Genomic DNA, 25,793 nt, shown 5'->3' with positions numbered 1-25,793 from the left:
GCCGTTCTACCAACTCACAACGCGTCGCAAGAAAGATTATTTTTGAAACATTTTAACAACACAAATCTTGTCATATTTTCAGGTGGGGGGGGGGGGGGGGTTCTGCGGAGAAATGTGACGCTGGCCGCACTTCAGAGAGAGACAGTCGCACTACATTTTAGAAACAAGCCCAAAAAAACGCAACCACCAATACTTACAAGCAACTTTACAGAAAAACAAGGCCAAAGTAACTTATAAAAAGCAGACATGGCAACACTGAACCTAACGCTATGGATGGACTATAGAGGTGTGGCCGTTGACGTGACCGTGCGTATGACGTAGCCAACCAGGGAGGGCTGGTCTATAAAGCCACTCGGCTCCCTTCCAGCCCTTGGCTCTCCCCTCTCTGCGTGTTACTGTAACGCGGTGTTCTTTTCCTGTCTTGTCCATGGTAATAATCAGAATGGCAACGCTCAGGGCTCTTCAGAAATTATGCCAACACTCCCAACTTCAAGTGTGTAGACTGCACGTGTCTGCGTCCAGGTAAGCGGCTCTATAACTAACAAGTTATAACAGTAATCTGGTCGTTGATCAATCTGATCTGATTGTACTCGCTTCGCCACCAGTTAACCTTACATTAATTACTACAGGCAACGATAAAATTCTCTTTAATAATGTTTTTTTTGTTAACGTTACATCTGATCGTTTCCTCGGCTCCAATGTAATGTATGAGGTTTATTTTGAACGATAGACATTACTGTACAATGTTCATATCATAGTGTGTTTCACGCCCCCTAGCGGTTTGCCGGTAACATTGAGAATGGTTGGCTGATGAAATCGCTGACAGTGCTTGCATTCAGTGGTGTCTGGCCTCTGGCGGGCAGTGTTGCCAGATTCTGTGAGAGAAACAAGCAACCAGGTCTAGGAAAACCAGCCCAAAAGAAGCGACTATGGGCAACACTTTAACATGTACATCAGCTATTTGAAAATAGCAGATCTACGCGTTGTGAGCTTGTGGATCGGCTATTTTCAAATAAAATCTTGCGGGGAAATTATACTGAGCAGATCTGGCAACCCTGCTGGCGGGCACCTAGACTCAACCAAACCCTACTCAATCCTCTCTGCTCTGTTGGTCATAGTAGGCTGCTGCTGTTGTGTACACTCAATATTACCATTGTTTGATTGATACGAAACAGAAATTGAGTTAAGAATTGTAGAATTGAATGCATGGGACCTCAATGGAAACAAGTCCTCAGGACTTTGTTTTGTTTATCCTTCTAGAGTCCAATTGACAGTATGGCTGTACTCCTGCTGTTTGCATTTCTGTCTAATAAAGTATTCAATCAACCAAGTTGTATTTCTGAGGGTACCACTTGTGCATTCAGAAAGCAAACAGCATCCCGTGCCGTTATTATTCGAGACTCATTGAATGCAGCGTGTTCCTCATGATTGAGAACAAACTAATGAGATAATGCTCCGCACATCGCCAAGAAACACAAACCTCGTGTGTCCCGTGCCGGGTGCCGTGCATATGACTTAATTACTTAAAAGGTGACGTATCACGAGAAATTGCAAATAAGAAGGGATCATAATGCTACTTAATATGATAATCATCAGGTGTGTGAAACTTAAACTCTGATCTCATAGTATCACATTATCTTCACAATATAATTACTGCAACCTTACCCCAATGAACACTACGGTGTCATAGATGTGAATACAGCAGAAGGTCAATACAATATTGATTGTGTTGGTGGGCAGTATTGTAAATGCCTGTCTAACAACTCCTGTGCAGTTAATACTGGCACACAGAAACACTGAGTTGCATTACCATCTAACTATGACAAGTCCAAATGTCCCCTGTGGAAAGCTTGCATTCTAGACTAGTTGCCAATTCCCCCCTGCCAACACTGTTGGCCTGCGGAGGGTGTAGATTACCACTCCCTCCTCTGATACACATGGGGGTCAACCAGCCACATAAGAAGTTGCCTCCCTGCTGAACAGGCAGGCAGTCAGGGTGCTGTACCTGCAGGACTTTTGAATCAAATACATGTAAACGACACAATCCCCCGCCGGCTTCGCTCCACAATCTGTGCAAGAATTTTATTGGTTGGAGGCTGGAGTGCCCGGCCATGCCTGCGGCGCTGCAGTTAAACCTGAGCCGGTGGTGGGCAAGTGTTACTCCTCTATGCCAACCAGACAGACACCCTGTCATTGTGTTCATGGTTTGTTGAGTGACTGCCTAATGGATCATTCCCTATTAAACAACAAATATGGGACGTTAGTTATTTGGTGTGCTTGCAGATTGAAAAGCAGGTCCTACAGCTTCAACAATTTCTCTGAAACCTTGTAGACGGGCCCCTGTACTGGGCGTACTTTGTCAGTGGATGGGATGATTTTCTATGGAGTTAAATTACTCATGGAAGAATGAAGGGATGGTTACATCACTCTTGATGGCTCATTACTCTTCAGTTATTACTCTTCTCTGTACATGCCGTCCATTTCGGGGCTTTGAAAGTAACCAGTGGCGTGTTGGCTTGCTTAGTCTACACATAATACTGTAACTGTCCTGGCCCTGGGTGGAAAGCATGGTGTGCCAAAAGGTTCCTTGAATGACAGTGATAGCTTACATGTGTTGCTTACATGTCACTATATTTAGTCATCTTAACTGTTCATGGCTAACATCCAGGAGCCACAGGCACTGGACAGTGGGCAGTGGCAATTTTATAGGGGGCGTGGGTGGGTATACCACCCTTGATTGGCCAGCACAACTCTGATCTCATCCCTTGTTTTTGCTTTTTTTTAACTTTTAAGTAGACTATTATTTTATTAGTTTGTGCTTTACCATCATCATAAAAGATGATTTATTAATCCATCAATGGCAGTAGAATCAGTGTGGACAGGAGCACACAATATATAGCCTACTATTAACTCAACTAGTTCCATTTCCTAAGTCTACCTATTCAACAAGAGGTGTTGCCTGATGTACAATGGCAAAATCAATTGACCAATTCTTTATTTAAATATAAACAAATTTGGCCATGATGATAAACAAGCTAACTATAGAAATGAGAAAACACCTACGACCCAAAATTTGTTCACAAATTTAAATTTCCATGCACCATCACACTGAAGATAAGATGGCAGAATAATTGGTCACAACAGAAGTGATATGGCTGCATCCAGTTGTCATGTCTAGGGAACGGAATTGGTAATTAATGCTTAGCAGTAGCTGAACATTTAAGCTTAATTTTGTTCTGCTGCACGTTTGTATTTAATATTGATTTAGCCTGAGGAATTCTGTTGAATTCCTGAAAAGTAAATGTATAAATCAGCCCTCAGACCACAGCCTCTTTTTATATTCTCAGGCAGGAGGCAGTGGTTATCTCAGGAAAGACACTAGCACGTCAGATCCGAGAGGAGGCCCGGGCTGATGTGGAGCAGTGGGTCGCTTCTGGCCACAGGAGACCCCATCTTAGTGTACTCCTAGTTGGAGACAACCCTGCTAGCCACTCTTATGTCCTGAACAAGACCCGTGCTGCTGCTGATGTTGGTAAGAAAAGACCCATGCCCTCCAATACTCCCACAACATGCATCGGGCACATGCAAGCCATACTTGTTTTTGAGTTGAATTCTATTCTCCCTTACCTCTATCATAGGAATCAGCAGTGAGACCATCCTAAAACCTTCAGACATCAGTGAAGAGGAACTTTTGGATCTGATCGATAAACTCAACACAGACCCCCATGTAGATGGCCTACTGGTCCAGTTACCTCTGCCAGGTAAACGGGTACCAGCCAAGTGGATGGGGAAAGCAGGCGTGTTGTTGTGTCATTAAATACAAAAATAGCATTCCGTTTCAAACATCCTTGACGACCTAACTATATATAGTCATAGATATTTTTTTCTTACATTATTTTTCGTACATAATTATTTCCTTCTTATTGACTATTCACTTTGTTTAAGTCATTTACCAGTCCCTGACACTATTACAGCCAGTAATAAACATACATGCATGTACAGTATGTGGCATATTAACTGAAATCATCCTTTCCTCCTGACCGTAACTCTGTTTTGGTTCCTCACAGACCACATCGACGAGCGTCAAGTCTGTAATGCCGTTTCTCCTAGCAAGGATGTGGATGGATTCCATGTGGTGAATGTTGGCCGGATGTGCCTGGATCAGTCCACCATGCTACCTGCCACTCCCTGGGGAGTCATGGAAATTATCAAACGTACAGGTATTTGTTGTATTATGTATTGTTATTTTTATGCTATGTTGATTAATTGAATACATAGGACCACAATGGAAACAAGTCCCCAGGACTTTTTTTGTGTTATCCTTTTAGCCTTAATGTCTGACTGTACCACGTGCTGTTTTTGACTAATACAGTATTCAATCAATCAATCAATCAATCAATCAATCAAAGAGTGTCTGTTTATGTTATTGAATGTTATACAGAAACCCGCAGCATTGTCAAAACCATCCCCCCCCCCCCCCCTTTTTTTAAAGGTATTCCTACTATTGGGAAGAATGTTTTGGTGGCAGGGCGCTCTAAGAATGTTGGCATGCCTATTGCCATGTTGCTACATACAGATGGACGCCATGAGAGACCTGGGGGTAGGTCAAGTTTCTATGATACTTGAAAAGGTGAGAGAGGCAGAGAGAGCTGGTCACATCTATACTCAACCCAAGTTCTGTTTTTACAGGTGATGCCACAGTCACCATTTCTCACCGTTACACTCCAAAGGAGCAGCTCCGCCAGCACACAAAACTTGCTGATATCATTGTTGCTGCTGCAGGTAGGAGTCTTCTGTTGTTTTTTTACTGTCCAGGTCTACTTTACTTTGCTGTAAGAATTTACCTGACTGTGGCCGACCCTAATTTAATTATAATCTCTTGGATCTCCTAACTGTGTATTCTGCATTGTCAGGAATACCAAACCTTATTACTGCAGACATGATCAAGGAGGGAGCAGCAGTAATTGATGTTGGAATAAATAGGGTGCAAGATCCACTCACTGGCAAACACAAACTAGTTGGAGATGTGGATTTTGAAGGTAAGTCTTAATAAAAGTTTTTTTTTGTTACTCATTTCCACAGTTCTATTGTTCTCACATTTCACCTTACGATAATTTTGTTTTTCTCTGCCCACCTTTAGGTGTCAGACAAAAGGCAAGCTTCATTACCCCAGTTCCTGGCGGTGTGGGGCCCATGACAGTGGCAATGCTAATGAAGAACACTATCAAAGCTGCTAAGAACATCCTGCTGTTTCCCCCTGAGAGGATCCGCATGGCAGCATCCTCATAATGAGCCATGTTCAATTACTGCAACAGTGACACATTCCACCCCTACATACCCTTACCCCATCCTTTTTTTTTTTTACGAAGAGAAACCTGGCAAGCTCGCTTGCACACTGATACAGACTGAAAACATGATCGCTTTTGGAGGTTGCGTCCTGTGGTGCTTTTCCTGTATCCTAACACATCCAACCATGTCTGACTGTTACATTATACTCCGGCTGTTACACATTCATTTAACCGTTTTAAGCCTCCTGCTGTTACACATTCATTTAACAGTTTTCAGTTTGCTATGCATTCTCATCAGACAGCTTTTGTTTTTGCCATGTCAAAACACTTTTCTTTTTTATTTATCTCATTCGTGAAATCTTTAAACATGAGTAGAATAGCCGGCATGGGAGAGGTGTTGTCATTTAAAGTTGTCAAGAAGAAATGTATGCAGGTGCATGGAGGATAGTTACTTCTATCATGCCCTTTTATTTAACATTATACAGGTGGATTAGGGCTATGAAAGTATATTTATTAATATGAGCTTTAAATAAAAATCACAAATGCCTTTGTAAATATCTTTTGAAATAAATGTTGCAAATGTGAAATGTTTCACATATTTTCGTTTGTGCTTGGTCAGTGACTCACTGTTAACATTTTCTCTACTCATGTTCATTCCCCTTTGGCCTTAGACGTTGACATGATCTGTTACTGCCCTGAGAATACCAGAGGAGAAAATAACTTGGACGTGTCATATGATATCTATTCTGCATAAGTGAATGCTGAAGGGAGCAAATACATAAGAGCAATGCAAATACAGGAGTGTGTGTGCGTGTATATATACATACACTTATATCAGGAATGTGTGCGTGCGTGTGTGTGTAAAGTAGGCTATATACAGTAGTGTTTCCCAAATAGTGGGTCGGGACCCATTTGTGGGTCACGGACCCATTAAAAAAAAAAAAGAAATCGATAAGATTTGCATTTTCTTTTAAATAAAAAACATCCATAAATTAATACAATTAAGTAGGGAAAATAGCAGATCTACAAGCTCACAACAATTGAGACATGTTGTGAGCTTGAAGATCTGCTATTTTCACCAGTTTGGTTCCCTGGGAAACTTTTGGGTCTCGAGCCAAAACGTTTGGGAAACACTGATACAGCATATAGGTATAGATATAGCCTTGGATCAAGACTAACATGTATTTTATCAATGATTTAAAGCCTCACTATGTCACTTTGAATGAATGTTGATTGTGTCCAATCTGTATGGTAGAGTATGTTAATACAATATAACTTATAGAATTGGGGTAGTTGTAGTTTGTATCCCTGCTCTTTGAGACATTTAGATCATGTCAAAGGTCATGTCTCACCTAGACAAAGGAAGATCTGACACGAATGTTTACCTGATGGTCAAGATTCAATGTATCCCCTGAGCAAACAGGCCGGCTCTATTAGCTCAATGATAGAGCATTTCAGGACTTGAGCAGGAAACCAGGTTCAAAATTAAATCCGGTGTTTCATTTCCCCACTCCCCTCAGAATCGAACTCCCTGTTCACGTGCGCGCAGGTCGTTTTCAGTTCCTCCAGCACATTGGTTCTCAAAGTGGGGTCCGGGGACCCCCAGGGGTACTTGAGGGGGTTCCAGGTGGTCCCCTGCTAAATGATGGATAGGAACCAAATGGACCCTTATGGGACTGTACCTCTGAGAGTGTACAAATGGAACCAAGGGTTCCATTTGTACACTCTCAGAGTTAAATCAACATTGATTTTACAATATGAATTGTGTGCGTGTGTGTGTGTGTGTGTGTGTGTGTGTGTGTGTGTGTGTGTGTGTGTGTGTGTGTGTGTGTGTGTGTGTGTGTGTGTGTGTGCGTGCGTGCGTGCGTGCGTGTGTGTGTGTGTGTGTGTGTGTGTGCGTGCGCGCGCGTGCGTGCGTACGTGCGTGTGCGCATGTGTTGTATACCTGTCTGTACACCAGGAAGTTCCTGGTGTGCTTTACAGAATTTGTTCCGTATGAATTGCTGTGATCATTTAGTTCCTGGCAGGAACTAAATGATCACAGCAATTCATACGGAACAAATTCTGTAAAGCACACTTCCGTTTAAACTAGTGTTGCCATGTCGGCTTTTTATAAGCGGCTTTGGGCTTATTTATCTGTAAAGTTGCTTGTAAAAATTGGTTGGTATTTAGGTTTGCTTCCAAAACGTTTTTTTTTATAATTTAAACCAGTGGTACTCAAATATTTTCACGAAACTGTTTTGTGCCAGACTGCCAGGTGACATTTGTTTTGTTAGACTGTTTCACAAATAAATATTCCAAATATTCCACATTTTATTGCAAAGAATTCTCTAAAATGGTAGATCTACAATGTGACGCGTTGTGAGCTTGTATAAAATAGCCAACTTTGGGTTTTAAAGTGCTCATGCTGCTTATATAATTGGTTCTTTTGGGCTTGTTTTCCTAGACTTGGCTGCTTATTTCTCTCACAAAACCCGGCAACACTGGTTTAAACCGGAAAAAGCTAACAACACGGTGGTGGAGTTCCAGCAGCAGCGCCTAAATGAACAACACATAACGTGCAAGTTGATGTCTGTCCTGTCATGTGTCTCTGTTTTACGAATTTAAGGACTTGCAATAATTTCTCTTGACTGAGAAATGGACCGCAGCAGATCACGCGACAAACTTTTGGAGAAATCCAGCAGCAGACACGGGAGAGAGAAACACCAAAAGAAGAAAAGGAGACGGTCGTCCTCATCCTCTTCATCGTCGTCGTCCTCCTCCTCCAGTAGGAGTCCCAGTCCTCCCAGGTCCTCCAAGAAGAGTTCTCACAAGAGTCAAGGTGGTGAACCGAGCTATTATACATGAACATAACGGGTTTCATGCGTTAGGCATGGTTTCAGCAGGGGTTAGGGTTAAAGAGCTCCCCTGGCTGTAGCACATGATTGTCCACATGTGACAGATCCCCAGTGGTAATAAAGTAACAAAGTACATCTACTCAAGTACTGTACTTGATATATTTACAATGTTCAATACCTTTACTTCTACTCCACACTACACCTCAGAGGCAGATATGGTACTTTTTACTCTACTACAAGTATATGAAAACTTTAGTTACTAGTTATTTATCATTTTTTTATTATTATTTCAAAACCTACATTAACCACTAAACCCTACTTATATTCTGGCTATCTGAAAATAGCCGATCTACAAGCTCACAATGCGTAGATCGTCTATTTTCAAAAGATTATTTATACATCTTGAACTTGGGACATTCTGCACAATGAGTACTTTTACTTTGGTACTTTAAGTATATTTTGATGCCAATACTTTTGTACTTTTGAGTCGAGTGCATTTTTAATACAGGACTTTTAACAGACTAGAGTAAATCATTGCAGTATTGACACTTATGTAAAACATCTGAGTACTTCCATCACTGGATCCAACTGACTGTGCATCTGTTGTGCAGATGTTAAAGCAAGAAGAAAGAGACGCAGAAGTTCCTCAACATCCTCGTCCAGTTCCTCCTCCTCGTCATCATCATCTTCATCATCAAGTGATAAGAAGGTAAAGAGAAAGAAAAGCAAAGGCAAGAAAAAGAAGTCCAAGAAGAAAAAGGCAAAGCTCAAGAAGCTGAAGAAAAAGGAGAAGAGGGAGAAGAAACTGAAGAAGCAGGAGAAGAGAGCAGAGGCTTCAAACACAATAACCACCTCATCAGTAGAAAAGACTCCGTCATTCTTAGAGATGTGGCAGAGTGATGAAGCCGCAGTCGAGCTTGGACCTGGTATGATTTCATCACTGAAAACATAAAGCAAAAGGCCTGTTTGTTGCTTTCATGAGCAACTACTATTGGGTTGAAGTGCCAATTCATTTGTTTTGACTTTTACGTTTTGCCTATCTTTGTTTTGTTATACAGTCATGACAGATGAACAAAAAGCCAGGCTCTCCACAAAGAGGCCCATTACCAAGGAGGAGTACGAGGCCAGGCAGAGCATCATCCGCAGAGTTGTGGACCCTGAGACGGGACGCACTAGGTATGTTGAGCCTAATGTATAGTACACTAACTTGTACGTGTATACTGTGGGCTTTAGAACTAAACATTGAAATGATTCATTTGAATAATTTGTATCTACAGTACAAGACAATTGGTTTTAATTTTCAGGTTGGTGAGAGGTGAGGGAGAGATCATTGAGGAGATAGTTAGTCGAGAAAAACACAAAGACATAAACAAGGTAAGAAAACGAAAAGGAAATTTGCAACATGAACTACTTGAAAATAATAGAATTCTACCTCGTATCTAAAACGTTCTCTCCTCTTACAGCAAGCCACAAAGGGAGATGGAAATGCCTTCCAGAAGAAACTAGGAACGAATAGGTAGAAGACTAGGTTGCTACATTTTTCCATGACTGATACCTACTGTAAAGGCGGTGCTTGTCATCAATAATGGAGCGAATCAATGTGCTTGCTGTGAAGACGTATGCATTCCACTTCAATAGACACTATCATTGCTTTGCGATGGAAACACAGTATACCACCTTGTTCCAAAAAACTGTGAGAAAATTAGCTTCTTTCTCCAAAAAAGCAAAGAAAAAGAAACCACTGATCCAAAAACAAACTTCTCAGGATATTTTCAATAACACTTCATTGTTGAGATGCCTGAATTTTAGCTGAAGTTGTTCAAATTGGTCAACATAAATACATATGTATGTATGTACAGTATCAACACATCTGTATTCGGTTAATCCAAGTATTTGAATTCCAGTGGTTCAGAAAAAAACATGATTCAATACTTAATGTAATGTGACTCAGGGTCTTTGTATTCTTTTTTGGGGGTTTTGTTTAATTTGTTAATAGTTTTTTCTATTTTGTTTTTATTTTTGCTGTAAATAGCTCTAATGCATTGACCACTTATTCCATCTCCTCCTATTGTTTTCACATACAAATATCTGCATTTGTGGACTGATCTGAGAATTTATTTTTAGACCATTAGCATCTCGTGATTAATGATACTTTGCTAGCTTTATCCGAAAAATAAAAAGGAAGAAGTTACATCATTGTTTGTCATATTTTTCTTTATACACTGTACATAAAAACAAAGAAAATTACATTATCCAAAAACTAAGATACAGCCTGTACAATGAAAATATTTTCCACACTTTTACCAAGTTGTTTTGTATTTACAACAAACACTGTAGCAGGGCTTTGCACTTCACAGGGGAGTAGAGCATGAGATGTTGGGAAAGTATCTCAAGCTGTTACAGATGTTTTGTACAATTGGTATTTCTATTAATTTAAATGTTAATATTCCAAAGCCTTATAAGAAAATATGGCCTTTTCCTCCTGCACGTACTCTACCCTTTTTCATACATGGTCAACTCCAAATAGCAGCGTTCAGTCTAGGCCTAGGGTAACAATGCTCAATATAAGGCAGAAAAGGGGAAATGTAAGGCCCCTGGTATCTTATCAGAAAATATCCTAACTCCAATGATTATTGTGCAGGGTTATTTATACATTCTCTGGAGATTAATATCCAGGTAGTTCAGATCTTCGAAAGGGGACTGCACCTCAATTGTCATCTTCAGAAGAGTGAATGTTTTACACATCGTCTACCCATTCTCAAGTACCTTTCAACCTTACAAAATATAAAGGGTAATATTTTAAACAAGTCTTGCTTCAAACCTAATACCAAAATGCGGGGGGATTGTAACTCAAACAATAGCCTATATCTTACTTTATCCTATGAGGTGGTGCTAAGGTATTCAAATATTACCATGAAAACAGTTTGAAATCTCTGAACTCCCCTTGAGCAAATATGTTAAGAGGTAACGTGTAATGCAAATCATGATTTAGTATGCATATTGACTGTTCCTACTTTTAGACTTGACTGTCACACATAACTGTGTATCTCTCACCAATTTCTGGGCACTTACTGTATACATATTCACATGTATATGTATGGTATGTACACCATGGCATCTTCAGCTATGCCAAGTATGTGCCCGTTTCAGTGATTGTCAGTGCATTGACATTTTCTCAACATGGTGATTCTGTGGTGGTAGCATCAGCTCAGTATAGGGCTGTCCCCTGATAGTCAAATAACCAATTTGTCTGTCAGTTTGGCCTTAATCGACCAAAACTTTGTTATTCAATTAGTTGTATTCAGCAATGCTGAATTAATTATTTCTTGCTAAATGATGAGCATATCTCTTGTAAACTCTAGATACAACCCTTTAATTCTACCAGTCTAACAGGACATTTTCTATAGCCCGTAGCCATTGTGAAACCAACATTTGAATGTACAGTTCTCAACCTCACCAAACTGTAAAGGGTGGCATTTTCATTACTTTGTGGCGAACACAATTTTACAGACTAAATCAACGAATCAAGTAAGAATTTCTTTAGTCGAGGACAGCCTTAGCACAGTAATATTGCACTTCATTACATTTTCAGCCCCAAATCAATTGGTCCATTGCATCCACATCTTTAAATGCCAAAAAGGACAAACGTACATAAATTGAATGAACCAAGAATTGTCATCTCTTTCAGAAAGAATTAATCAACAGCATGGAGTAAATCTGATCTCTATGTACCTACTTTAAGGATATTGTACATAATTTACATTTAGCAGATTCTTTCCACTGAAGGTTCTGCAAAGAAAGAGTGATCTTAACCTAAATAGTACTACCTATGTGCACATTCAATGCCTCATTTACAGCTTAAGGATAACAAGAGGCAATGCCCCACATTTTGAAAATATATCGTAAGCACAATATATGACACAAGATATCATTGATACATACAATTCAGGTTATTTGAAGGATCAAAGTGGTACAAATAAAATACTGTGCCAGGCAAAGAGTTTTGCTGCGTATTGGCTGCTTGCGAATAAAGTTATGAGAAAATAAACTCAAATGAACCACAGCATAGCTAAAATAACCTTAAAACATATTTTGTTCACCAAATCTATATACTCTTTAACTTATATATACTGTATGTACCCTTTTAAATAACTAATAATAAAAGTATATCCTGAAAGTGATGGTGGTTTTTCCCCAGAGTAAAGAAGACACTTGAAAGTGGCATATACTGCAATACAACATTATATACAAACCCATTAATACTTTGTCGTATGACCATTTTGCTAGGAAAAGATTTTCAAGTGAAAAAAGCTTTTCAGTTGAAAATCTGTTCTATTTGTTTATATACGAGGAAGTATAAATTAGGCTTTAGGCATTCACTACAGTATACTTGCACAATATAGTTAGTCTTCAGAGCAGGACAGGTATTGACAAAAGGACTTTTGATTCAGTTCTCTTTGAACATACAACATATCATACATTTTTCACTTTGGCACATACAGCAAACCATACAGTAATAAGATTTAACCTAAGAGCAGGTCATTGTAATTTTGTAATGTGTTGAATGTCATAACAAACCTTTAAACTGTATCTATATTTAAAGGGTAATTTTGTTTTCTCACATATTGATATTAGGATGGTTCTTCGGCCTGAGAGTAATCTAAGAAACATGTAGAACTGGAATGCATTGATTGGTTCTCTGGTGATAGCCGTAGAAATCTCAAAAGTTTAAAAATCTCAAAATTGTTCACCTCAAATCAACATAAATAATTAAAAATGCCTTGTTTCAAGGACAATTCTGAATAAATGTTTTCAAAAGGCTCTTACCAGAAAAGAAACCTTCTTTCCAAGTTTACCTGCCTTTTAAGGCTTCTATCAGGCAAAACATAGCAAGTATCACATAAAAACAGATATTAGCCTATGAAACAGTTCATTTATAGACAAGATTACCTGTATTTTGTAGTTGTGTTTTGAGTCTGTAATTGTGTTTGTGTGTGTTTAAAGTGACCACATAAGTAAGAGTAGTCACAATGTTCTATGCAATAAAAGTGTCACCTTATGAAACCTAACATGTGCTGTCTTTGGCCATTTTCTATTAAAACTGTACATAACAGGGATACTTGTGTATAAAACCAGCTCCAAATTAAAAGCCTATTCTAGGACCATGATAGAATGCAGGTTTTTATCTCTGAATCAGATGAATAAATACTAAGTATTATGCAACAAAAACAGTCTTGATATCTACCTAACCCTTATGTTGCGTGTATTCCTACGTAATTAATATACTTCTTGAAATGCATGTATGGTCTTGACAATAAGAGGATAACCTCTGCCCATAGCTATTTCTGGTGGAGTATAGCATATTAATGGCATTGCTTTTACAAAGACTGGTTTGTAGCACCAAATATTCTCAACGCGTATTTTCTATTTTTTTCCCTGCCAATGTACATCTGGTGCAATCGCGCAGCTTTTCCATCCTCTTTCTGTGCATTTTTTCTGTCCGTCTGCTTTATTTTCTTGATCCCTCTCTCAGTTCGGAATCTCTTTAGTCTCCCAAAAGTCTTTCATTCACCCTAACCTCATTTCGGGTTGAAAACTCCTGGTTCCAGCTTGGTGCTGCTACTTCGGCCCCAGCAGCTTGCTGTGATGCTCATGCTGCGCTGAGCAGATCCTTGGCTGTGACCCTGGCTGTGAGCACGCTCAAGCCGCTCCCGTTCAAATCTCTCGCTGTCTGACTGGCTCTGCGTGCGCTCCGGCCTGTTATGGCTGCTGCCTGTGGGGGAGGTGGGAGCCGGCTGGGATGAAATTGTGCGTAACAGGTGCTTACGCTTCCTCAGGAACTCGCTGTTGGCACCCAAGCCAAAGCTGCCCTTGCGCAGCACCATACGAGCACTGCTGGACTTGGATGGCCGAGAGCGCTGGTTGTACTCCAACTGGGACAAGTGGGCTGCGTAGCCCTCTGTGATGAACTGGGGAGAAGAACAAGAGCTCATTCACACGATGGATATTAATTACTGTTTGTTACAGTACCAGTGTTTAAGACCAGACAAGCCAAAGAGTGAATTAAATCAGTGCTTTTACACATTGACGTTATCTGGCTTCAATGAGTTATGTATTTGCACATTCCTACAAAGACTGACGAATGGGATCTGAAATTGTTATGAGTTATTTTCTTGATTTGTAAGCAGCACCTGGCACTGATGCTGCATCTTCTTGGACGGTCTTCCAACAATATAGATTTGGGAGGCAGGGAGACCAATGGCGGTGTAGACCGAGATGTCTTTGGTTGAACCGTAGCCAGCAAAAATCTTCATGTGAGCCTGGCACCAGTGAAAATGAAAGAGTTATTTTAATTGTTGAATTACTTTGTACACTACTTGCCAAAAGTTTAGCTCATGTGGTTATATTCAAGCTGTGGCATAAGCCAGACACATTTTTTATTTCATATCTAAAATCACGTTCTGTATTCTTTCCACCAAGATCTTTGCACTTAGGAAACCTGCAAACAAAAGTGACCCCCCTCTCTCTCTCTCTCTCTCACACACACACACACACACACACGCACACACTACAAATCCCTGTGGCTCCTACCTCTGTAAGGGTTTTGAGGAAGTTGGCCTTGTGTCTCAGAGGGTCATGGACCAGACCGTCACAGAAGGAGACGATACCATGAGGAAAGTTATGCTGAGCCAGCCAAGCTACCACCCGCTGCTTCTGCATGTCTGGACGTCCCGTCACATAGATGATCAAGTAGCCCAAGTCCTGCCAGTGTCTGAAGTGAAATGAGTTGTTGTTTATCTTTAGGCATTAATCACGGTTATGGTCTCAAAGAGCTTTTACTTGACTTGAGCTAGTTGATACATAAGGAAATAGGAACATAAATAACTGTGGGAGATACATATGTTTGAATCTGTGAGGCCAATTCCCATGAAGTAAGGAGACTGCTACCTGACAACATCCACAGCTCCAGCCCTCACTTTGGGGTCACTGCCCATGATGGACACACTGGCAGCAAAGGAGCCATCAATGCTAAATACCACAAATTCAGTTCCACGGGGAAGAACTGTCAAGTAGCTGTCTGCAAAAGTGTGGTCTCCCCTGAGATGCAGTAGAAAGGTAGACAGAGAAACATACAATTAGAGGAAATTTAAATAATGCTCTTTCTTGGTAAACATTTTGAAAGCACTCAGAGAACAGCTGAATCTACATATACAGTATGTCTCCTTTACCTATTTTTTAGCTTGGAATTAATGCATGGGGTACTATATTTTCCATGCTCAGACGTGGCTTAGATGATATACTGTACATTAAAAAATGCTTTGATCACATAAGAGTTGTTAGATGCTAAACTCACCTGACAACCATTTTAATTGGGTAGACTCCAATGCCCAGACGCTTGCTCTCTGGGATGATAAACGATACACGGCCACTACTGTTGGTCACCTCTGTATCAAAGTACACCCATTCTCCTGATGGAGGCTGGGTCATAATGTGAAGATCGATCTACACAGGATTGGAAAACAAACAATATGAACACACACAGTATATCATCATCATCAATGTTATTACTGACTGATAGTCCAATAAAACAAACAAACACACACATACATCACAAATAAAACAAAACACAAAGACAAATATTCACAAAAGGCAGCTATACCACTGTCAAGCTATTGCATGCTTTCCTTTTTAAACCTGACCCACAAGGGGGCAGTATAGAGTGCAGTATTCTCAGTCTACTCTTAGAATTTTCTTGCCAACATGTTAGCTTGCCTCAGATATTTTGTTTTATTACAAACACAAAGCACTTACCCTGACAGATACAAATCTGGAAAGTTGAGACCCGGATCCCCTTTTGCCCTTAATATCAGAATTGTTCACATATTGTGAACTAGAAAATGTGCTCCTCGGAGCACAGGTCTCCGCCAGTACTGTTCCTGATTAATCCCGTCTTACCTCACTTCAAAAGATATAAATGATCTTTTGAAGTGCCACACCTATTTATAGCCTCTATTTCATCATGCGTCTCGCTAGCCAATCAAAGCACACCCTTTCAACATATTGTCACGTGTCACGTGAAGCTTGACCAATGTTAGCTTGGTGGACACACGGAAGGACGAGAACGAAAACATAGTCTCCTGGCGGAGACAATTAATAATCTCAGATCCACAAACAAACCAAAGCATATTTATACTGGGCATTGGCAAGCTTTCTGTAGTCCAGGAGTGGTGCCTGACTGGGCCTACCTGCCAGCCCCCAAGCCTTTAATGCCTCCTTAGCTTCTGCCTGATGTGCAGCCACATGCTTTACTTACTCAAACCTGACTTGATGTTGAGTGGATTATTAGAGTAAGTACTGGCCTCATACACAGCTCCCACAATGCCATCATACAGTACATACAGTAGCACAGAGGGCTTCACTGTGAGAAAGCTAATTACAATTTACATCAGGCCAATTCAGTTTAGCTTGGCAGGCACGGTTATACAATACACCCAAGTCAACTCTGGAAGACTATCAACATCAAAAGGTACACGATCAGACGCAGATGTCTCATAAATAATTTACACTGATCGCAGAACAGCATGGGCACCAGCAGTGCTAATACAATGGTCAATCCATGACGTTGTGTGCCAAGCTTCACTTATGTAAAAATAGCTATCTGCAGGTATGGGACCAGGGGTATAGTGCTCGCTTCACACGGTACCACGCCGGTCCACCAGTCTTTTGAGCAAGAGCAAGCACCCGAACATGCACCGGCATGCACGTGCGTGCCCGTGAGACAAGTAAGCATTCATTCCAACTATGTAAACACTTGTGGATTGATTATCATGAATAAAATAATTTCTAAAAGAAAGTCTGTTCAGGTATACATCCTTATTCTGTAGACACTCATAAGGTTAACACATTAAGGATAAGAAACTCATTATTCTTTACCTGTACACAGTGACACATGAAGCCATTGAAGCCATACAACCAGTTGTCGTTGGCATGCGAGTCTTTCCATGTTGTGGAAATGATTAAAGAGTGTTTACCTTCTCCCCTGTCAAAGTGACCATGTCCAGGGGTCCATACATGAAGCGACCCGTCACAAGCTGCTGGTTTTCTTCAATGAACACGGCATCATTAACACGATGGTTGGCCGTCACATTCTGGATCAAAGGTGTACAAATATTCAGTTAATATTGTCACTGTTGGGTGGAAACCTTGCATGTCCAAAAACAAAGCCATTACATTTCAGGAAATGAAAAAAACGATCTGTGTTCCAGTGGATCTAATGTAGTAATTACTTGGTCACAAGTTCTTATTAATACTTTTCATTGATTCAATATTTATAAAACCCACAGACAGACTTGTGGGTCAAACCCTATTTTGGACATTTCATTATAGGCATTGCCATGGCATGTCGCTATGTGATGCGTTGTCAGTTTGTAGATCAGCAATTTTTGCTACTTTTGTGCAATATTGTCATATGACAAAGTATAAAATAGGACATTCATTTATGAAAAAATATAAAAAGACAAAACAAGGTTTCTGCCTGACAGCGACGCTATATATACAGTATGTGCAGAATTGCACATTTCTACTAATTTTGTCTCGCTGACCAAACGATCACCATGCAGCAAAAGTATAAACATTGAGGCCATTACTGCAGTGCTGCAGTAATATACACTTTTGTTGATCTTCCCCTTACTAACCCTGATCTTCACGTGGGTCCTCTTCCGGAGCCACTTCTCTCGGGGTTTGGACGGAGTGAATTCTGAGACCTCTTTGCCATCCAGCTCAAGAATGCTGGAGTTCTCATGTCTCATTACCTGCAGGAGATTTTCAGATTAAATCATACACCACTGCCTTCCAAGAGGTGTGACCACCAACAAGTCACAAATAAGCAGTGTTAATTTAACTATGAGAAAATGTACCCAAATGAAAGGGTCCATTTTCACACTGAGTTCAATTAACAGGATTTTACAGCGCAGGTATTATGCACTGGACGCACCTGTCTCAGCAGGAAAGACACCACATCAGTGGACTCCCAATAAGATGCGTGGAACAGGTGAGGGAGTGCCACGGTTGGGAAAGCCTGCAGAGCATCAGGGCAGTAGAGGGCAAAGTCCATTCGCTTGGTGCCCCACCAACGTGCTGCAACTGCAAGCGGATTAGAGGGCACACACGTGAGAACGAAGCTGGGAGAGCTGCTGTGAGGAGCATGAAGTGAGGGACGGATGCAACACACCCTTGATTCTCAACCACCTAAAGTTAAGGTTGTTTTTCCACCTTAAACCACAATCACCACAGATCCCAGAAGTTCTGCAGCTAGAGAAAAGGCAAGTCATTAGTCGGTCGTTATTTGCCAACATAACCAAGCATGAGGAAAAAATATGCTTGTTACTGTTAGAATGCCATTGAGAACCACTATTTCAATTTATTTATTAATGTTAATGGTGACAAACCAGCATTATTATTTTTGTTAGTATGCTCTTAAAAGAAGATGGAATGCAGATTTGAAAAGAAATGTCTGTCAGGGGAACAAGAAGATCTATTAGGCCTATATAGTTATAGATATAAGACACCTTCAACATTGTCAGAGGAAGAGGATAAAATCTTGAACACTACATTATTAAACAGAATGTAAAGGACCCATTGCAAAAGAAGTGAAGGCGATAACTATAAGCAGAGACACATTTTGGAGAAAATAAGCCATACAAGATATAGATTTTGATATAATATGAACAGTACAAGAGGCCGGTGGGAAGAGGAAATTGTAGCCTCAGACCAAGTTAGTTAAGTTCCCTCCCTTAGAAGAGTACCTTGGTCCACTTCAGCCTGGGAGTCCAATGACACTAGGTCAGATATTGCACAGTCCAGACCAGTTGACAGGCACCTCTCAAACTGGTGAGAACGTCTAAGACCTTCACTAATAGCCTCCGCTTCAGGCTCCAGCTCTGCCAATGGATCGTCTCCAAGATCTAGCTCTGGAGATTCAGGGGCCTCGACAGACTTTGCTTTTCTACGGGACTTAGGAGGGCTTCTCAGGAAGAATTTGCTTTGGGATGACAGGGCAAGTTGGGATGACAGGGCAAGTTGGGATAAAAGGCTGCTCATTTTGGACTGGTTAATTTGGGATGATTGCGCTATGGGAAAGAAAACAAAAGATACAAACCATATGATTCATAAATGGTGGTAAAAACAGTTATGACAGTGACAAACAGTTTGAAAAAGATGCTATTATACAGTATTTCTGCTTTCAATCAATAAAACAAACAGCTGATACTAGTGTTCAGAGATGAACTTCAGAGCTGTAAAGGATGGGGAAGAGTATGCTGGTAGAGTGTATAAATATGATATTTTGAAACACTGTGGTAAGAGATGTAAAATAGCAACGAAAGCAGTGACTTTGGAAAGACAGTCTCACATCAAACACAACTGGTCTTTTGGGCGGACATTTGTGATAGGGAGTGGACGATGCAATCAAGCAGGTTTACATGCATTACAAACATTAGATAAATGCAGGACTTGTTCATTGCATTTACATTGAGACAGTGGGTAAGAGTTACAGACATTGAGAGAAAAGTGAATCTAAGCTCAAGTCTTCTTCATTACAATGTCTTGACACTTGCAATTAAATACTGTGTATGTGTAACCATCTGCATTCGAACCTGGGTCTCCGTCAAAGGAAACCAAACAACGCCCCCACCCCGCACTTGGTCAAAGGGGAACGGTAACCCTCCCACCAGTTGCATAAAATCGTCATGCATTTGCTTAAGATGGTGTAATGGAAAGCCTATTGATCTCTAAATGTTTGCCCTTAGCTACTTAAGTATTCCCTTATGCAAAGGTCCTTAGTAGCCATTCTCCTCAGAAAATCTTAATTACCAATAGTCTCTTAAAAGCCTCCTAAAAGTTAATTTGAGGAACAGTTTTGTCAACTCATGTCAATGTTTGGCTGTGTCCTTCTTGCTGTCATAGTATATGTTCATAATTCTTCATAACTTTGTCTACGTTTAATATCACAGCAAGATTTTTAGCATTGATTTTGTCAGTTACTTCCTGCCACAACTTCTTGTTCTTGGTCATTATGGCTGTGCTAAATTACTTTGGATAATTAGCTTGCGCTTTCCGTATTCTTAGAAGAGAACACATTCTTATCTTCCGTTAAGTTTGGCTTTCTTTCTCTTTAATATCTTTGTTGTCCATTTTGAAGAACTAGCTTACACTGAGAATAGTGGTATCGAGTAACATTAACATTAAAAGATGTGAGTGAAGCGTAACCATGGCCTGAATTGAACATGTGCTGTATTATGACAGTAACTACCATGAAAGCCTGAGGCAAGGAGACAACCGAAGAAGATTTATGTAATGCTCCTAAAATGAACCACTGAGCTTAGGAAATATTTTGCATAAGGGACAAACTTAAGTTTGAAACTTACAGTAGTTTATGCAAACGGGCACGATTCTTCAGGCATAGTTACTCTGCAACATTCACCCACCTTTGAACCCCCACTGGGAAACCTGATCCCAGACGAGCCCTCGATGTCACAACCTGGGGCCCACGTGGGAAACCAAATATCCATCTTCAGGGAAAGGGGAACCTCCCGGTCAAGGGATATATTAGGCTTCTGGGCTTCACGCAGGGCTACTCTCTGCTAAATAAGACTCATCTGAAGTGAGTGTCTCACTATGACTCAGGTGGCAACTGTTGGTAGGCGGAACGCATGGTTGAGTAGCTGGCTACATAAGTTGCTCCAGAGTAAGTTGTGTGTAGTTGAGAGTGTAAGTTGTGTAGAGTCAGAGAGTTTGGGGTTGAGTGAGAGTGAGAGTTAGTTAAAAAGTGCAATAGAATAGAGGAGTGAAATAGATAAAGAAGCCAGATTGGACAGCGCCGAGAAATTTAATGAAAGAGATTACACAGTAAAATCCTCAGCGTTATCCTCAGTGTACAAATGTAACCAAATGGACCTACATTTTTACACTTTCAAAGTTAAAATGACACTCAGGATTTTACAGTGTAGGATCAGCGTTTGTAAGAGTGAAGGCAAGAGAGAGAGATTTGGTGGTAACAACAACACTTACTGTTGGCTATGTTGGTGGCAGTGTAACTGTCTGCCATTCCTGAGACCTGGCTGGCAATGCTGGCCTCACTGGCCCTCCTTTGGCCCCGGGAGAGGGGGCCCGTTATGGGGGAGGAGGGGTACGAACTGTCCATGAAGACACCACCATGAGACTGAACAACATCCGCTATTGAGCCGAAACAAGGAGATCCCATTAGACAAAGACACAGGTAAGGGGAGCAGACAATGATGAGGGAAACGGGTTGAGATGCAACAGCAGATGCCATGCTTTCAGAGAGCATGTGAAACCACAAGGTTATACCACCTGGTGGCCAAAGCCAGATGTCTGGAGCAGATTGAGTGTATATGAACATACAAAGTAGTGAATGAAAACTCACAACTGACTGTTTATAGTTACTTCTTTTTCACCTTTTCCTCTTGTGAATGAGGAAAAATGCCACGTTTAAGTAAAGTAACAGCTGTTCACTTTAGTAGACATGAGGAAAAACTGCTGGAGAGTTCATAATCACATTACCTTTGACCATCATCACAAGATCAGAAGCAAACACATAAGGAGCTGATCGGGGTGTATTGGCAGGGTTAGAACAAGCCTTCACACTTTTCTGACATTATGGAGATTAAGTAGACATACTGAAATCTTGCTTCACAGCACAATCACAAATGCTAGCGCCAAATATAAACGGATGACGGCAACAACAAAACTGATCACCACAACAACTAATGGTTCTTACGTTTTCATCACATTTCCATGTTGGGTCGTTACCTTTGTTTAATGAGAAGTCATTACACAGAACAGAACTAGCTATGCTCACAGCTGTAGGACTGAATGCTGCAAGAGTATAGCAGCCTTCGGAAAAATGTGACACCCTCAGATCATTGCTGTAGGTACAGTATATATTCTCAGTTTGCCATAACAACAGCAATGGAAATGCTCAGAGTAAGATACATGATACACGAAAATCTTCCACTGGATGGTTCCCGGCTCAACTCGGCTCGCTTTGGTACCAGGTGCTTAATACATAGCACCCCTTCAATTTAGCAGAGTGCTTAAGAACAATGGTAAATTGTCTGGAAACAATCTCCATTTAATCTCTACAGTCCAACAAAAACAGTTTCTGATAATGTTTTAGGTGACAATAGGTCATGCAGTTATCAACATTAATCATTTCACATTTACATTGGCTAACTTAAAAGTTTATTAACAATAATCAGGAGCTTCCATGCAGTTATAGGAGAGTCCGTCATGAAGCAATGCCACTGGTGACGTTCCATCTGAACAATCATTAGTCTTCAGTGTTATCACGTCACCTTTTGGTATCGCCTCAATTTGCTTGGATCCCCAAATGAAGGTGATACCAAACAAAGTACCAGGTACCATCCACAACTTTTCCAAGATGGAAAACCGAAAAAGCCAAGTTGAGTTGAGTCGAGTTAAGTACAGTAGAGCTGGCCTGGTACCATGCATTGGAAAAGCCCCAATAGACATACAAATATGACAAGTGGTGCTGGATGGACACAACATAGAACACACACACACATACACACACACACAGTCAATGACACTGAGGATAGATGCAGGTGAAAGGGAGAGGCTACACACACTCCAGAGTGGCGGGTGTGGCTTTGAGGAAACTCTCCTGCCAGTTTAACACAGGTACAGGAATGCAGGTCTCGCTGATGGTCTCCTGACAGCGAAGAGACAGAGGAGGCCCGCTATCGAGTAGAAGCTGAGCGTTGCTCTGGACCGTCTCCACTAGAGAGGGAGGCGGAGGGGCAAGAGGCACAGGGGTTGGAGATCAAGGGGTTTAGGGGATAGGGGGTCAGGTGTGCAGATATGGGGACAGGAAGCCAAGAGGCAGGAAAAGAAGACAAGGAAGACAGAAACATATGTAGTAATAACAAGGAAAACTGAATGTGAGACAAGAGAGCCGAGTTGAAATCCTGAGGGTTATTTTAAGTCTGAAAGTCTACAAATGGAACGGGATGAGTCAATTTTGGCACTTAAGTGTGTTAATTTAAAATATTTGATATTGCATTATCGCACATTTAAGTGTAAAATTAACATTCAGGTGAAGCACTAGAAGATTAAGGTTTAATATTAGGATTAGGTTTAAGTCACCAAACTGCTACCTCTTATTCATAATAATTTCTGCATGAAGTGATTAATGTACCTGAATTTACCTTTAAAACGTTATCAATATTTAAAACTTAATTAGTTACACTTAGTGGACCTGTGGGCATACAACGACAGCTCATTTGATTAAACTATCACAATCTAATAAATCAAAACCAAGGCTTGCAGTCATTACAGATACAGACACTTTTTGTTTCATGATTCTACAGTTTGTTAACCGCCATGCATCTCCTCCTGACGCTCCAAATTAGTCCAGCATAATTCAGCATATCTACAGTATGTCAACTATGGAAAATAATAACCCAAAAGAAACTGTATCGACACATTTTCTGTATATATTTACTGTTAAAACATGAAAAGGCATAAAAAGGGTAGGCTGAGGCTCTAAGGGTCACTTCACTATAATGAGCAGTCCAAACAGTGATCAGCAGTGGGACTACGGACACATTTAGATGAATACATTGCTTCACAAAATTTGAAAAATGCATTATTTTTCTTTGTGGGAAGGCTTTTCCATGTGTGAAGGAAAGACCAACAAACAGCAATGGTAACAGGTTTTGCCTAATGCATGCATCCATGGGAAACAGGACAGCGAAGCAGAATCTAGAGTTTCTAGTTGTTGCGGTCTAAAGTTACCAATGATAAAAGAAAAACAACAGTTTTAATGCATGTATTAACCCTGCAAGGCCCAGATTATTTTCAAGTTGTGATGATTCCTGGCTCTGTGGGGGGTATTTATATGCAAATATCCTGGCCAAAGGCATTGTAAGACTAAACAATAGGACCCAATGAGGATTTAGAGGTGAAAAAAATAAAAAATAACAGAAAAGAAAAATGATTTAAACTCATTTCTTTATAAAATATACATGTGATCGTGCGATCACACTGGGCCTTGCAGGGTTAAGCATTTATGTCTGTGCAACACATCCACATCGTGTATAAGTTAAACTTTCTTGTCTGGTTTGAGTGGGTCCTGTATCCAGTACATTAAACATTTTAGTAGAAAGGACTCACCCAGTAGAGCTGAGTTGCCGTCTCCCAGGGGAAAACGCTGGTAGCGAGGCACATTGAAAGGTGGTAGGAGGTGAAACTTCTTCTCCAAGAGGGGCTCCAGACGAGAGGCTGAGGGGTCAGCAGGGTGGAACAGGTTATACACCTGTTGGCAGGCCGGTCGCAGCACGGCCACTAGGGGGAGACACAGAACCAAAAGCCATGGGAGTGGACAGAAAAGACTCTGGAGATGAGAACTAAGGTTTTTGAGCTATAAACACAAAATATTCAAGAACTAATTCGTAGTTGACTTACCATCTAACACTGGAATGACAGTTTTCCGCAAGGCCAGTACCAAGCCCAGGGGAGAGCCGAACAAGAAGAAGTCGGACACCTCAAAGTCAAACTTCCCCAGGACACCTCCCTCCAGCATGGTGCTACTACTGGACCTGCGTGACGTGGAGTCGTTCCGCAGAACGCTGGAGTGCAAGCTGGAAGGACAGCCAGGACATCAAATTCACATCTCCTTGTGTATAACCTTCCTAAAGTTATCTGTCCCTCAAACAAAATGAATTGAATCAGCGTACAGTATGTAAACACCCGTTTAGACCTGCCCCTCAACACTCACCTGGTTAGGAAGGCCTGGTGCTGTTTTATGGTGTCCAGTTCATAGGTTGAAGAGTCGCTTCTCTTGCGGGGTAGTTGCCGCCTGCCGTCGTCGCTTACACTGGAGCGCGGGATGTCGATGTTACTGCGGCTGAGGTGGCGGCTGCCCTCAAGGTTTGGAGAGGAGGATCCGTGGCCACTATTGATGATGATGCCAGGAGAGAGAAGGTCCTGGTCCTTCAGGGGTGAAGAAAGGAACATTTAAGATGTTATTGGTTTTTTTTCTACTTGTTTTTAATGAAGGTTTGAGTTGTTGTTTTTTCATTGATAAAGAGTCATTAGTAAGAATAGTTTTGTACCAGTGAATAAGAAGTTGGGTGTTCAGAATGCAGCATGGTTTGTCTCTTACCTGCGCACTCACAATGCTGCCCCTACGGCTGCTGTTTTGGCTCTCACTCACTGTCTGGTTGCTGCTGCACAGCGCGTCAAACCCTAGGATTCCTCCCACACAGTCGCCAATGAGGCACACCTACAGAGGCAAAGACTTCCTAAATGGCCAAACACTAGTACAGTAAAACACAAACCAATGAATAACCTAAAAGCACTCTCCGGGAATAACTACTTCTATTACTACTACTAATCACAGGGACGGTTTGATACGGTATCTTACGTGTGATTTGGGCCTCTAGATAGAGTGGTTAACTGGCAGCTACAGTATTTGGTGCAGTGTTCCAGTTTCTGATGTGGTTGTGTCTGTAATATTCTGCTGAGAATGTGTAATTTTGACTAATGACAGCCATATCTAACCAGCAAAAACACATTATGGTCCTCTTCCCCCTTTATTTTGAGAACTGTGTAGACTTATAGGGTA

At 41.0% G+C, this 25,793-nt stretch overlaps 3 protein-coding genes across 9 annotated transcripts in view; 2 read left to right on the top strand and 1 right to left on the bottom strand.

The window, feature by feature from the left end:
- Positions 1 to 366: 366 nt before the first annotated feature.
- Positions 367 to 5,886, top strand: mthfd2 (methylenetetrahydrofolate dehydrogenase (NADP+ dependent) 2, methenyltetrahydrofolate cyclohydrolase). Its single transcript, XM_084055101.1, has 8 exons — positions 367 to 522; positions 3,348 to 3,532; positions 3,639 to 3,761; positions 4,068 to 4,220; positions 4,493 to 4,600; positions 4,690 to 4,782; positions 4,914 to 5,039; positions 5,141 to 5,886. Exons 1-8 carry the CDS (start codon positions 428 to 430, stop codon positions 5,287 to 5,289), a joined length of 1,032 nt encoding a protein of 343 aa, XP_083911227.1. The 5' UTR covers positions 367 to 427; the 3' UTR covers positions 5,290 to 5,886.
- A 1,916-nt stretch (positions 5,887 to 7,802) lies between these two features.
- arl6ip4 (ADP-ribosylation factor-like 6 interacting protein 4) lies at positions 7,803 to 10,316 on the top strand. The gene is made up of 5 exons (XM_084055617.1): positions 7,803 to 8,109; positions 8,737 to 9,051; positions 9,184 to 9,301; positions 9,430 to 9,499; positions 9,589 to 10,316. Exons 1-5 carry the CDS (start codon positions 7,926 to 7,928, stop codon positions 9,643 to 9,645), a joined length of 744 nt encoding a protein of 247 aa, XP_083911743.1. The 5' UTR covers positions 7,803 to 7,925; the 3' UTR covers positions 9,646 to 10,316.
- A 60-nt stretch (positions 10,317 to 10,376) lies between these two features.
- The window catches only part of LOC311044189 (membrane-associated phosphatidylinositol transfer protein 2-like), a 53,992-nt gene continuing 38,575 nt past the window's right edge, over positions 10,377 to 25,793 (bottom strand). For 4 of the 7 annotated variants that reach the window (XM_084055610.1, XM_084055611.1, XM_084055609.1 and 1 more), the window contains 14 exons: positions 25,332 to 25,451; positions 24,945 to 25,159; positions 24,632 to 24,807; positions 24,341 to 24,511; positions 21,194 to 21,358; positions 18,931 to 19,254; positions 18,120 to 18,268; positions 17,821 to 17,937; positions 17,158 to 17,274; positions 15,480 to 15,628; positions 15,074 to 15,223; positions 14,717 to 14,897; positions 14,317 to 14,445; positions 10,380 to 14,094 (listed from right to left, as the gene is read on the bottom strand). In XM_084055610.1, coding sequence (XP_083911736.1) covers positions 13,705 to 14,094; positions 14,317 to 14,445; positions 14,717 to 14,897; positions 15,074 to 15,223; positions 15,480 to 15,628; positions 17,158 to 17,274; positions 17,821 to 17,937; positions 18,120 to 18,268; positions 18,931 to 19,254; positions 21,194 to 21,358; positions 24,341 to 24,511; positions 24,632 to 24,807; positions 24,945 to 25,159; positions 25,332 to 25,451 — 2,553 coding nt within the window. In that variant the 3' untranslated portion in view covers positions 10,380 to 13,704. Of the gene's footprint in view, positions 14,095 to 14,316; positions 14,446 to 14,716; positions 14,898 to 15,073; positions 15,224 to 15,479; positions 15,629 to 17,157; positions 17,275 to 17,820; positions 17,938 to 18,119; positions 18,269 to 18,930; positions 19,255 to 21,193; positions 21,359 to 22,792; positions 22,946 to 24,340; positions 24,512 to 24,631; positions 24,808 to 24,944; positions 25,160 to 25,331; positions 25,452 to 25,793 lie in introns of all 7 variants that reach the window. The other 3 variants (XM_084055615.1, XM_084055613.1, XM_084055614.1) reach the window with 3 other exon arrangements.

The sequence above is a fragment of the Gymnoscopelus microlampas genome, assembly GCF_963454915.1.
Source record: "Gymnoscopelus microlampas genome assembly, chromosome: 4".
Classification (NCBI taxonomy): Eukaryota; Metazoa; Chordata; class Actinopteri; order Myctophiformes; family Myctophidae; genus Gymnoscopelus; species Gymnoscopelus microlampas.
This window is presented reverse-complemented; position numbering and strand designations above follow the sequence as displayed.

Excerpts from the sequence above, each read along its gene's own strand:
- arl6ip4 (XM_084055617.1), top strand. The coding sequence starts at position 7,926 with ATGGACCGCAGCAGATCACGCGACAAACTTTTGGAGAAATCCAGCAGC. Across the intron at positions 9,052-9,183 it reads CGCAGTCGAGCTTGGACCTG|TCATGACAGATGAACAAAAA; the intron begins GTATGATTTCAT and ends TTTGTTATACAG. Across the intron at positions 9,500-9,588 it reads AACACAAAGACATAAACAAG|CAAGCCACAAAGGGAGATGG; the intron begins GTAAGAAAACGA and ends CTCCTCTTACAG.
- mthfd2 (XM_084055101.1), top strand. The coding sequence starts at position 428 with ATGGTAATAATCAGAATGGCAACGCTCAGGGCTCTTCAGAAATTATGC. Across the intron at positions 3,762-4,067 it reads GGTCCAGTTACCTCTGCCAG|ACCACATCGACGAGCGTCAA; the intron begins GTAAACGGGTAC and ends GGTTCCTCACAG. Across the intron at positions 4,783-4,913 it reads TATCATTGTTGCTGCTGCAG|GAATACCAAACCTTATTACT; the intron begins GTAGGAGTCTTC and ends CTGCATTGTCAG.